Source organism: Nicotiana attenuata, unplaced genomic scaffold (assembly GCF_001879085.1).
Source record: "Nicotiana attenuata strain UT unplaced genomic scaffold, NIATTr2, whole genome shotgun sequence".
NCBI lineage: Eukaryota > Viridiplantae > Streptophyta > Magnoliopsida > Solanales > Solanaceae > Nicotiana > Nicotiana attenuata.
In genome coordinates this window covers 361,983-374,685 of record NW_017670614.1, presented here as the reverse complement: position 1 = coordinate 374,685, position 12,703 = coordinate 361,983, and the positions used below count along the sequence as shown (strand labels likewise).

The window sequence follows — 12,703 nt, the reverse complement described above, 5'->3', positions numbered from 1 at the left end:
CACAAAAAAGAAGGTATGAATAGGTAAATGAGTTTGAGATAACCATTATAAGAATTCCTCTTAGTTAAATATATACTCAAAAAGAATGCATGTATAGACATTGATCGACAAAGAAACTTCAATCAAGCGCTGCCCCAAGTAATAATTTCTCAGCTTGGATCATACTTGATTCTCCCCAGGCTATCTACAGGTCAATCTTAATATCAATCTGGTATAGATATGAAAGTGATAGAAAGAGCAAAGGGAAGTGAATTAATAATACTACACTGTCAGATGAGAAATTATCTGATACAGGAAACATAACATCAAAGATTGAGAGTCATGAAAGTTATTATCGAAAGTTAAAAGAAACATAACATAAATGTCTCCATTAGTTTAAACTCAACTAACTGGAACAAATAAGGGTGATTTAGAAAAAAATTATTATTGAAACATCAAATAATTTTAAACAAATTTAGTTTGCTATATTTGGGCATAAAGGGTAAATCTTTAATAAAAAAGTTCATCCAGAAGGCAATAGTTCATCTGCTATGTAATGCTATATCTGTCATTCCCAGGTAGAAGTAGGGGTGTCAATGGTTCGGTTCGGCCGGTTATTTTATAAAATTTGTACCATACCAATTTTTCGGTTATTCTATTATGTATAATCAAAATTAGACTTTTCGAAACCTTCCCAATCATGTCGGTTTCACTTCGATATTGGTACAGTTCGGTTAATTTTCGGTATATTTTTAAATGTCATGTAAAATTCAGCAGTAGACGTAGAATGCATTAACATATGTTCTATTATAGGACTTAGCAACACTCTCTAAATGTTTTTACTGTTTAAAGGGTGATGAATTAAAAAAAACATGAAAGATGACTAGAGTATCCATCAACTATTCGGCAGCAACGTAAAAGAAACCAAGTAAAAGCAATGAAATATAAATCACACGAGTGGAAAGATATTAACCAAGCTGGGATTCAAGAATAAAGTCTATATTAAATCAAAAATATAAATCTAAATTATATGAAAGGAAACATATTCAATACATTGCAGTTTGCTACTCATAATCGCTAGAATACTTTGCGTCTTGCTAACAAAGATACTTGAAATAACTTAGTTTATGTATAAGTAGTATAATAGATTTGAGGAATTAGTATTTTGAGTTTAATTACTTGTTGGCTTGTAACAATTTTCATAATTTCAAGGCCCAATAAAAAAAATTAATGCTTTATTAGTTTTAAACTTACTCTATAAATATATTTTTCTCATGTAAAATTTCTTCGGTATGGTTCGGAATTTTTTCGGTTTATTTTTATAAAATAAAAAACCTACCCTAATTATCAGTACGGTCATAGACTTATATAAAAACCTACAATTTCTTTAAAAGAAACCTAAAAATCGATTCGATCGGTTTAGTCGGTTTTCAAATATCCATTAACACCCCTAGGCAGAAGTGAACATAGTGGGCGAAGGGGTACAAAACCACTTGAAAACATTGGAAGATTAACTAACAGTCCTTGCAAAATGAAACAGTGTTAATTGAAGTTGTGACTTATGATGTTTCTGTGAAGAAACCTTCATATATAAATACAAGAACAGCTTATTTGAGTACAATGGTACAATAACGAACATATGCTACCCTTCCCTCTCTCTTCTACTATACAACAAAGCCTATTCCACTTCCACTGCTCGCAAGCTTATTGTTCTCTTAACAATATTGTATAACAAATGAAGCCATTGCTGCTACTCCATGGTGTTGTTAATCCATCAACCGTTATGAAATAACACAATGTGTAGGGATTCCAGGCATTGTATCAGCTACTATTGAGCTACCTTAACCTTTTTCTGTGCATCTATCACGATGTTCAGAATTTTTCCTTGGACGTAAATTCTCTTCCTAATAGATTTTCCATCCAAAAACTTGGACACTTTTGTATCAAGTGAAGCTAATCTAAAGGCCTCCTCTTCTGTGCATGTTTCTTCGACCTGTATGGTACCTCTAGTCTTTCCATTTATTTGGACTGGAAGGACAACAGTGCTCTCTTTTAAATAGGCAGCATCAGCCTGTCATTATAACCATAAATCAGTTTAGCGTTCCACCCAATTCAATGATTCAAGATGTTCTTGAGCTTTTTTTTTCTTTTTTGATAAAGTAAGATGTTCATGAGCTTTCAGTAATCCCACAAATTTAATTAGTCTCACGAGCTACTATAGACAACAGTAGGCATTCATAACTTTCAAAAATAAATGTGTTTTAGCCTGCTTAAGTGGAATATTTGCTGAAAATGGACTCCTGCAGTTTTACAAGAAAACGTTGTTCTTTTTTTTTGTCAAGGAAACTGGACGACTAAATATGTACATAACGAGCAGCTCTCTAGTAGGATGTTTGTAACTTAGCTCCTTTTTCTTTAGCAACAGTAAAGAGACTAGAAAAAGACAAGTGATCCATCGTCTGTCGAACGGTAGGATGGGGGAGAGAGGAATAAATAAAGTAAAAATCTAGCATCAAGGAAAAGCTCACCTTAGGGAAGGGCTCATATGCCAAGGAATTTGAGTGTCCCAGACGAGACCAGAGCTCCTCCGCCATGTGAGGTGCATATGGTGAGAGCAGCAAAACAAATGCTTCAATAATTGATCTCGGAAGTTTGTCCCACTAAAAACATGTGATCCAAAGGATTCGTTAAAATGCTATAAGAAACTAGTAACTTGCAAGGAGTTTCATCTAGCTACATCACTCTCTGTTTCCTTTTTTATCATTTTCGGTATTTTTTCTGTGGAAGAAATTCAAGTGTCTAATTTGATCTCATTTCACTGAATCTACTAAATAGCCTCTTGCAGTGCATGTGCATAGCAGGAGCTCAGTGCATCAGGCTACCCTTTTTTGTCAGTGAAGTCTACAAGCAATCAATTGGAATTTGTAATTTAACGGGGAAAGAGAAGAGCTAGAGAAGTCTCTTGGGAGTAATTCATCAATTTTATATTTTTTGCCTAGAAGAGGAGACTGCTATCTCTTCCCTTATGCAATTAACTCTTACAAGGACATTAGATATTTGGACTAAGCTGCTCTCTCAACCTGCCCAAGTTTGACAATTTTGAAAAATTGACAAGTAAGATTGAAGTGATATGACTTTTCCCTTCACTCCTTAAAAACTGCTTCAACAGACTGACAAAAGTTTAGAAGAAAAAATATCAAAGTGTGGATATCCCCTCTTTTTCCTTTTTTACCTATTCTTTGAGCAGTGAGGGAGAAATGAGGATAGTGTAAAAAGAGAACAAGAAACCTTATATGCTGCGTTAATAAACTCCATCATTGCGGAAATTCCAGTGTTGAACCGAGTTCCTTCAATTTCTTCAGTTACCTGTTATGTGAAACCAACTAGCAAATCAATGATTTCCGTGTAATAAAAGGAAGTACATTAACATTCCAACAATATTCAATCCTAAAGAATACATGCCAGTCATAACCAATAAGTAATACTACCTTCTCAATGCATCTGTGTAAAGAACGAAGTTGTTCAATTGAAGGTTTCTCATCAACTGTGGAAGTGCCATCCGGATATAAACCAGCGGGCGAGGGTGAACCAACAATCAATCTCCAAGATCTTGCTAGGAAACGGTGAACGCCTTCAATACCACTTGTATTCCATGTTTTCGAGTCTCTATCAGACATAATAAAGATGTACATTATGCACTAGAAGATATACCGTGCGGATACAACTTTGAAATGGTTGTGTACATATATTACAATAAACAAAAAATTTGAAAAGCAAAAGAAATGATAAGGAAGGACAGGAGGCGCTACCTTAATGGACCCATAAACATTTCATACAAGCGTAGAGAATCTGCACCATACTCCAAAACAACATCATCAGGATTAATGACATTTCCCCTACTTTTACTCATCTTGTGAGCTCGGGCAATCAAGCGAACATTGGGGTTATCTTTCAATACAAAGAAGTCACCAGATTTCATGACCTATTCACCATCAAAACACAGTGTCAAACCTATAATTACATTCTGAAAGTTAAAAGTAACATAAAAAGATGCCAAACGATTTAAGTAATTGCACATAACCAGTATATAAATAAACCTTTTCCTCTGGTATTTTCTCTTGGTTGTACTCAGCCAGCTCAGCGACGGAGTCTGCTGATATGAAATTTCCTTTGTCATCTTTGCATGCTGTATATTGAACCTGCCAACTTGATAATTAAAGACAGGCAATGAAAATGGACTTTCAAGACCAAGCAATTCAACTTACTTCACCAAGGATGATGCCCTGATTTATGACACACTTAAATGGTTCCTTTGTTGACACAACACCTATGTCATAGAGAACCTGCAATAATGAACGTAGTCATGATTTTTAATAGAAACGATAGAGAGAAATATAACATGCTCTAGTGAATTGAATTGCTCTTCTGAAGGACCAAAAAAGAGGTCGGTCCTCTTGCTTGTTAAGCCTTTTGGTTTTTTTTTTTAGAGAAGGTAACTTACCTTCTTTGATTTCTCTGTCCTACCTCATCTATTTTTCCACATGTATACTCAGACTAGAAGAAGATTCTTTTCACTTGGCTTGTCTAACAATTTATTGAAGTCCAATTTAGGTTAGCGAAGGGATTCACCACCCATAAATAGGTGACAAAGGGAAGAAGAAGAAGAAACTTTTGGCTCACATGAATTAACTTGAATAATGACAACATCTGCAGTAGCTAAAGAAGGGTAACCAAAGCTTGAAACTGGGAGAATTCCTTTTATTTGTAATAAGTGTATTTGGAGCTCTAACCTTGTGCCAGAACCTGGCATAAAGTAAATGAAGAACAGCATGCTCAGCACCACCAACATACACGTCAACTGGGCTCCAGTACCTATAGGAAAAAAGAAGCCAATGGATGCCTAAAACTTTGAAACACCAAATTCTAACTTTCCACAATATTATGTATAACAAAATCAATGCCAGGAGAAAAATGAAACTGACTGTACGTAGAGAAAGTGCCAACTCACTGTTCTTTTGCCTTGTCAACCAATGCACTGGAGTTCTTTGGGTCCATAAATCTTAGATAGTACCTGGATATCAATGGAGGACATGGTTCAACTAGAAGCAGCAAGATATATATTCAGACACATCCATAGGAACCTTAAAAGTAAAGAAGGTTTCATCCTTAGAACACAGGTCCTAGAAGGGTGAAATTTGCATAGAATCTAAGATCAGTTTGATTACATATCATAATAAATAACTCATTGATTCTTTGCTTCCTTTATGTTTACTTTCCATCCAGCAGTAAAAAGGCAAATTTTGAGACTGAAAATCGGGTACTCTCCTCTTCGAAATGGAGTAGATACGCGTATGCTTTTTTACTTCCATAACTACTGGTGACAAATTATGCACCCAGCCAACCACCAATGGATAATGAACAAGAAATTCAGAGTAAAGTACTTCCTATCTTCTTCTTTTCTTCTTTTGGGTGATAAGTTCAGAGTAAAGTTCCTTCCTATCCTTTTTTTGGGTGATAAGTTGTTTAAGTTCAGAGTGAAGTTTCTTCCCATCTGCTTTGCCTTGATATAATCTTCCATGCTTTTGTTCATATTATCATGCTCTTGCCCCAAAACACCCAAGAAAAAACTATAGTTTACTCCCTTTTGACAAATGACAAAAAAATACAAATAAAAGAAGAAAAAGGCAGTAAAGTACAAAGTCTCTTTAGGTGGAGAAATCGTGGAAAGAATTAAACTCCCGATAAAAAAGGGTAGCCCGGTGCATGAAGCATCCCGTGTTTACACAGGGTCGAGGGAAGGGCCGCACCCCAAGAGAGTGTGATGTAGGCGACTACCCTTGTGCAAGCATTAGTGGATGATTCCACGGCTCGAACTTGTGACCTATAGGTCACACAGAGACAACTTTACCGTTGCTCCAAGGCTCCCCTTCAAAAGAATTGAACTCCCAGTATTGAAGAAAAAACATAGCTAATTACCAGCAAGAACCAGCCCACTGGGGCATGGTATTTGTTTCTCGTCTAGCAGCTTTTCCGGATAAAGGATCTTTGGTTATAACCTGACAAATTGTTCAGCCAAAATAGTGAATGTTATTACATGAAGCATGGTAAGCCTAATAGGGAAGAACCAAAAGCAAAAGAAAAGTAGCAGATGACAAGGAAACAATGTTTATCCAGTTGAAATCATCACACATTAGGCAAGACATACCCAAGAATCTGCTTTGGAAAGAGGTGGCTCCCCTGTCCCTGTGGGAGTGAAATCATCCAACTCAGGAAGGGTAAGGGGCAGCTCAGTTTCTGAAACTGGAATACCTTCTCCAGTGTCATCCAAAAATATAACTGGAATAGGCTCCCCCCAATAGCGTTGCCGAGCAAAAAGCCAATCCCTTAACTTGTAATTTACCTGAAGCAAGATAAATCTGGCAATAAGCAAATCTTATAAGAAGTAGAAATGAGAATTGCCTCCTTCTTACTCGACCTCAGAATTCTGTTTAAGATCATCTCCAAAAAACTGAGATATACAAGCTAAAGAGATATCCTTCATAAATCAGAGGAAGTTACCTTTTGCTTCCCGTTTCCACTTTTCTCAAGCCATTGAATGACTTTTGAAGCAGCTTCCTTGCTAGGCAAACCATTAATGTCAAGCCCCGACTCTGAACTTGATGCATTTATCATAGTTCCTTCACCTGAATATGGTCTCTCAAAATTGCCACAATCGCCACCATCTGGTTTTACAACCCAAGAAATTGGGATACTGTACTTCATAGCAAATTCATAGTCACGTGTGTCATGGGCAGGCACAGCCATTATTGCTCCTGTGCCGTAGCTGCATCAGAATTGGTAAACTACTTTAAAACCCCAAAAACTATGTCACATGTAGTATTAGGTGCTCATTCAGTACAAGAGCATTAATGCAGTCATAGACTCATAGGACATATCTTGCTAGTTAAATTTAGGAGAAGAGAAAAAGAAAGAACGCAGACAACCTTCCCAAGACATAATCAGCAACCCAAATAGGAATAGCTTGTCCATTGGCTGGATTTCTTGCATAACACCCTGTAAAGACACCTGTTTTTTCCTTTTGAAGCTCAGTCCTCTCAAGGTCACTCTTTCTGATGGCCAGTTCTCTGTACTCCTCTACCTGTCTCACATCCGTCGTCTCTTAAAGAACTAGAACGAACAGCATTTTGAGATTAATAAGATCAAGGGGCAGAAGAGCATACATGTTTACTCTGTGCTTCAGATAAAACTGATGACAGAATGGGATGCTCAGGTGCAAGGACTAAATATCTGCACAGCAAAAAGATGGATTAGCGACATGTGAAATGTAGTCCGAAAAAAAGAGAGTTGATGACAAGATGTCAAAAGTAAAATGCATACGTTGCACCAAAAATAGTGTCCGGCCTTGTTGTATAAACTCTTATCCTTTTCTCTTCTACCTGACCGTTACCATTTATGACAACAAAATCCAATTCTGCTCCTTCTGACCTCCCAATCCAATTCCTCTGCATTTCCTTTATGCTTTCAGGCCAGTCTAGGTCATCCAAATCCTCAAGAAGACGGTCAGCATAGGCAGTAATCCTCAACATCCACTGCCGCATAGGCTGCTTGGCAATAAACAATGTACTGTAAAATCATGAAACCATCCGGGCCATGAAAATAAGGACTAGACATTGAATTAACAAAAGTGCGGTTCTTTAGAGAAATTCCTAGCTCAAAAGGTAACAGGGTATATGAACACCTACCTTTCTGATAACTGGATGCCCCCCTCTTTCACTTACACCATCAACCACTTCTTCATTTGCCAAGACAGTGCCAAGTGCTGGACACCAATTCACAGGCACTTCAGCCTAAATATTGGATTCAAAGAACTTTGATAAGTCGAAGAAGTACTTCGCTTACTACTGAGAATTATAAAAATAAAGTTCAGAAAATTTCACCTGATAAGCTAGTCCTCTCTTCATAAGTTGAAGAAATATCCACTGAGTCCATTTGTAGTAATCAGGTTCTGTCGTAGAAATTTCACGATCCCAATCATAAGAGAAGCCTAGAGATTTAAGCTAGAAATCAATATAAATATTAGCAAAGTGACAGTTCTCAAGCACCATCCTATACAACGAAAGATAGCAAGAGATCAAAATCTCGTTAAATAACTGAAAAATGAAACATTCTTGTCACATAGATTAGCAAATAAACTCCAACTATGACAATTTAAATGCTCTGAATTTTGCAGGGAAAGCGTCCTTTTCTTACAGGCACTTAGGGCAGATGGCCATATAATATCAGCTGAATCGAACCAGCTAATATGAGGAATTGGAGGAGAAGTAACGGGACTAACAGATGGTGGGGCATAACAGCAGGCTCATGGATGGAAGGGTACGAGATAATTGTAGCAATCAGCCAAGTGGCAAAGACCTGAATTCATGTATCATGGTTCACCCACATAGCTACTTGGACAAAGGACTTTTAACTGTTTCTGACCATCTTCTTATAAAGCATGCACCTCCTAAATACGATCATGAAAAGGCATCATTCCCTATGGTGCTCTTCCAAATTAAATACAGATAAGTTGTGGATTTGCCAGTCTCATTTAAACTGGAATATCACACATACGTACACAAAAATAGCTCCAAGTTATGGCCATCGACAGTGAACTTGATTCTTGAACTAGGAATGCAAAAAAAAAAAAAAATTAAAAAAATACTAGTGTTTTGATTTCATGGGTAGAAATTCGGAGCTCTTAGATATGATTTACAACCTCAAAGTAAACAATGAACATAGAATTCCAAACAAAAGAAAGCAGCAGTTACCTGCGAGCGGAAACGACTAATATTCCTGAAAGTTGTGATTTTTGGATGTGTGCCTGTCTGTCAAAGGGAAGGGGAAAGTTAGATACCTGCAAATATTAAACTGAAAACAGTGACTTTTGAAAACTTACCTCAATAGCGTATTGTTCAGCAGGTAAACCAAATGCATCCCATCCCATTGGATGCAATACATTGAAACCTTGCATGCGTTTAAATCTAGCAAGGATATCTGTTGCAGTATATCCAAGTGGATGTCCAACATGCAAACCAGCTCCACTGCAAGGATAAGAAATAGCATCAGACTAAACATTAATAGACCGCGACTACAGATCCTCATGAAAAAGGAAAAGCTTGTCCAATCTCAATGGCCAAAAGTTACAAGTGCCAACCTCAATGACTGAATATTGTAAGTCCTAAGAACAGAAGGTCAATTGGCAAGTTCACAATTGCTTGTCAACTATCTACACCAACATATTCCTTTCAGTAACTGACTGTGGAAATTTTGCACTTCTACAGAAAGTGCACTTGGATCTAGGAGAACTAGAGCATTCGGTCAGTATATGGTTGAATTCAATGAGTATGATCACCATTGGCAGGTCTATACTATATCTAATCTGGACAATTGTGGACCATGGATTATTCTGTGGCTTCAGTATTAATAAATTTATGAACAGATTCAAGGAAATTAAATGCTATGAATGTTGGTATTATAAACATACTGGAAACAACTATGTTGCCATTAAGCAGGGGAGTCATACTATAAGAAAAATATGAGATTAGCTGCACAGCAGCACTGTGTTGTCAAAGGCGCGCTTAAACCCTGAAGTGAGGCTCAAAACATGTTGAGCGCTTCGCCTCGCTTTGTGGGCGCTTTAGTGTCGCATCAAAGCTCTAAGGCATACTTTTCCTTGGCGATGAGTGTAATCCTGAACATGCGACCTTAAAAAATTGATATTTCACTTTATCGTGAATTTTCTTTAATTTCTTTGTCCATATATTTGTTATTCATGCTTATAATGATTAATCTTGGACTACATGCATATTTTTACTTTTTCTCCCGTTGCGCCTTTTTTCATTAAAGCCCACGCTTTATTTGCGCTTTGCGCTTAAAGCCCCAACGGACCTTAGAGCTTTTTTGCGCTTTTCGCCTTTGATAACACTACGCAGCAGCAACTTTATACTTCATTTTTGAACTTGGAAAGGGTATAACCGAAGCTGTTAGCAGGTCATCTAAGCCAAGTCAAGCAATTGGTAATGCATATATGATATACCTAAAGTTGATTAAACCTCATTTGCACTTGATCAAAGTCTGAATCTGAATGGTTTGGACCTTAGACTATTAAGTGCATTTGTTTTTTTAAGATTTAACCACTTGATGGGTCTGAATAGATCAGAAAACATCCAAATCTTGAATAGAGTCTTAGAATAATTAAGAGCTATACAGTTAAAACATTTTTGCGAAAATAACATTTCACCACCGCCAGCCACCACCACCATCCGTGTCAACAACCACCTACCACCACCATTGATAACCACTAGCGCCAACTGTATATTAGGTTTCGGGGGTATGGATCCAAGTGCAGATACGGGTGCTGGGATATGGCCAATAAATGTATTTTACAACATATAAAGTGTATTTCGATTAGTTATAGTTGTTGAACTAAAACTAGTAGAACTTTATTCTCTATAAACAACAATATTTTATTCATAAGATATCTCGCATAATAGAAAAGCTTTCTCATGCTTTATATATATATATATATATATATATATATATATATATATATATATATATATATATATATATATAATATTGTTGTTTATAGAGAATAAAGTTCTACTAGTTTTAGTTCAACAACTATAACTAATCGAAATACACAATCAATCTATATTTCTCTGTCATAGAATGTAGTCAACGTACCCAAGGTAGTTTGACCAAATTCGGTTTAGATCCCACGCCCATGTCAGTGCGGCGGGGATTTTGGAGAGTCCATGAAACATAGGCAGTTACCCGGTGGAATGGTCGGGGTGCGCAAAAGCTGGTCTCGACACCACCGTCATATATGTTAATAAGATTATTTACAACCAGAACAAGGTACGGAATTGTAAACACGTTGCTAAAATTTTGCTAACTTGAAATAACTCCTTCCAATATATTTAAATGTTGCTTCATGTCCACTGTCAAAGTTACAGTCTTTGTCTTGTATTAATGCTATAAATTACAAGTATAAAAACAAGAAAGGAACACTAAACTTATGTGAACTTTGTTTCTATTTTATAACTCGAACATATTACAAGTTTAGTATGTTCAGATTCAAATTTTGAGGTTGGTCGAGAAGTGTTACTTCTAGGATTTCAGACATTGAGATATGTAAAGACACTAACGTTTTTATTTAAGTTTCCACCTAATTGTACAGAGTTGAACAAAGATGATCAATGTCCAAATTCAAGATAACTTTGTAGGTTCGACTTTGCAAAACTGATAGAGAGAGTATTAAAAAAATGCTAGTCTATAGTAAATCCTTGGCACATAGCAAATTGAAGTTGAAAGAGTGGGATAAAAGTATGAACCTTGGATAAGGAAACATATCAAGAACATAGAATTTGGGCTTTGAAGTATCAATCTCATCAGGGGTTCGAAATGTCTTATTCTCTTCCCAATAATGTTGCCATTTTGGTTCAATTTCGTGAAACGGGTAAGGCCTTTTAACCTGCTGTTGCTGTTTCTCATTATACTTTTGACCATCAACTGCATTAACTAGCTCAGTCACTGTATTTTTGCTAGAACTCTTTGTACAGCTGGAGACTCGGAGGCGTATATGGGTACAGGATTGGTGGCGGAGTAAAGGCCGGCGGTGAGCGGAGAGCATAAGTGTACGGCGGCATAGAGGAAGATGAAGGAGGAGCTGAGGAGGAAAGTGATGGTGCGTGGAAGTTTGGAGCATTGCTAGGGGGGAGGGGAGTGACGGAGTTGCAGTGGTTTGAGAAATTTTGAAGGTGGCAATTTGCTGAGAAGATGAAGATTGGATAATGTAGTCATGGGCTTGGGCTAGATAGTGGACTGGGCTTACTTCGTCTTTACAGAGACTGGCTAAAGTTGCACGGGAGAAATTCAAAAGGAATTTTTACATTCCTATGCCACATAGGAAACCTTATTACCCTCAATGTTTAAGGTTTGACTTAATTACACTTAGTATACCAAATTACCAATTCTATACCATAGTGTATTTTAAGGGTACAATTAATGCAGCGTATATCCCTCCTTAATTCAAGATACCGTATATCCCACCCCTCCCACGTTTCTCTCTCCCAAACCCTGACCCTCACCCACGTTTATGTACTGTTATTAAACATAAAAACCTATGATTATGGAAACTTGTTTGGTAATATTTAGTTATTGTCAGTACAAATAATTGTGTTTCTCTGAAATCCTCAAGCTCATGAGATTTTCCCTCTTTGAAGCAGCTGACCTTTTGCTTAATTTTCCTTTTCATCGTTCTTTTTAGTGTCCAATGGGATACCATATAGTCTGAATATCCAACGTCGAAAATGAAACTAATTCTACTACTCTAAGCCTAAAATCCTACTACATCAAACATCTAATATTGTATTACTTCTGAATATATAAACAAGATTGACAAGTCTATGATGCATCAGGCAGAAAATTAAAATGTTTCATAGATTTTTTATTTGATCAGATAAAAAATGCCGCATTGATTGTACCCATGAATTCAACAAAGTAAACCTCTTAATTCGACTTTCTATATTCACATTCAACAAGTGAAGTGAGATTGGGAGGCTGCTTTTTAATCCCAGTTCCCATTCAATTGTAGCTTAATTGGTATTTTCGATATAATTGCGTTTTTTGCAGAAGTTTTAGTCGTCTTGGATTTGTGAAAACAGAAAACAATGCATCTACA

At 36.7% G+C, this 12,703-nt stretch overlaps 1 protein-coding gene across 1 annotated transcript; it reads right to left on the bottom strand.

Moving 5' to 3' along the window:
* Positions 1–1,484: 1,484 nt before the first annotated feature.
* Positions 1,485–11,787, bottom strand: LOC109241543 (leucine--tRNA ligase, chloroplastic/mitochondrial). Its single transcript, XM_019408296.1, has 20 exons — positions 11,355–11,787; positions 8,915–9,059; positions 8,787–8,843; positions 7,917–8,036; positions 7,722–7,826; positions 7,357–7,580; positions 7,200–7,266; positions 6,963–7,117; positions 6,538–6,802; positions 6,185–6,379; positions 5,956–6,035; positions 4,988–5,050; positions 4,770–4,851; positions 4,245–4,322; positions 4,077–4,178; positions 3,789–3,961; positions 3,468–3,645; positions 3,268–3,345; positions 2,508–2,639; positions 1,485–2,050 (listed from the first exon to the last, which is right to left on the bottom strand). Exons 1-20 carry the CDS (start codon positions 11,726–11,728, stop codon positions 1,808–1,810), a joined length of 2,916 nt encoding a protein of 971 aa, XP_019263841.1. The 5' UTR covers positions 11,729–11,787; the 3' UTR covers positions 1,485–1,807.
* Between the last annotated feature and the right edge of the window lie 916 nt (positions 11,788–12,703).

What these genes read in the sequence shown, in the direction of transcription:
- LOC109241543 (XM_019408296.1), bottom strand. Translation starts at nt 11,728, where the DNA reads ATGCTCCAAACTTCCACGCACCATCACTTTCCTCCTCAGCTCCTCCTT. An exon ending in CTGAAGCACAGAGTAAACAT is followed by an intron (nt 7,118 to 7,199) that starts GTATGCTCTTCT and finishes GATGTGAGACAG; the next exon opens with GTAGAGGAGTACAGAGAACT. An exon ending in CATATGAGCCCTTCCCTAAG is followed by an intron (nt 2,051 to 2,507) that starts GTGAGCTTTTCC and finishes TTATAATGACAG; the next exon opens with GCTGATGCTGCCTATTTAAA.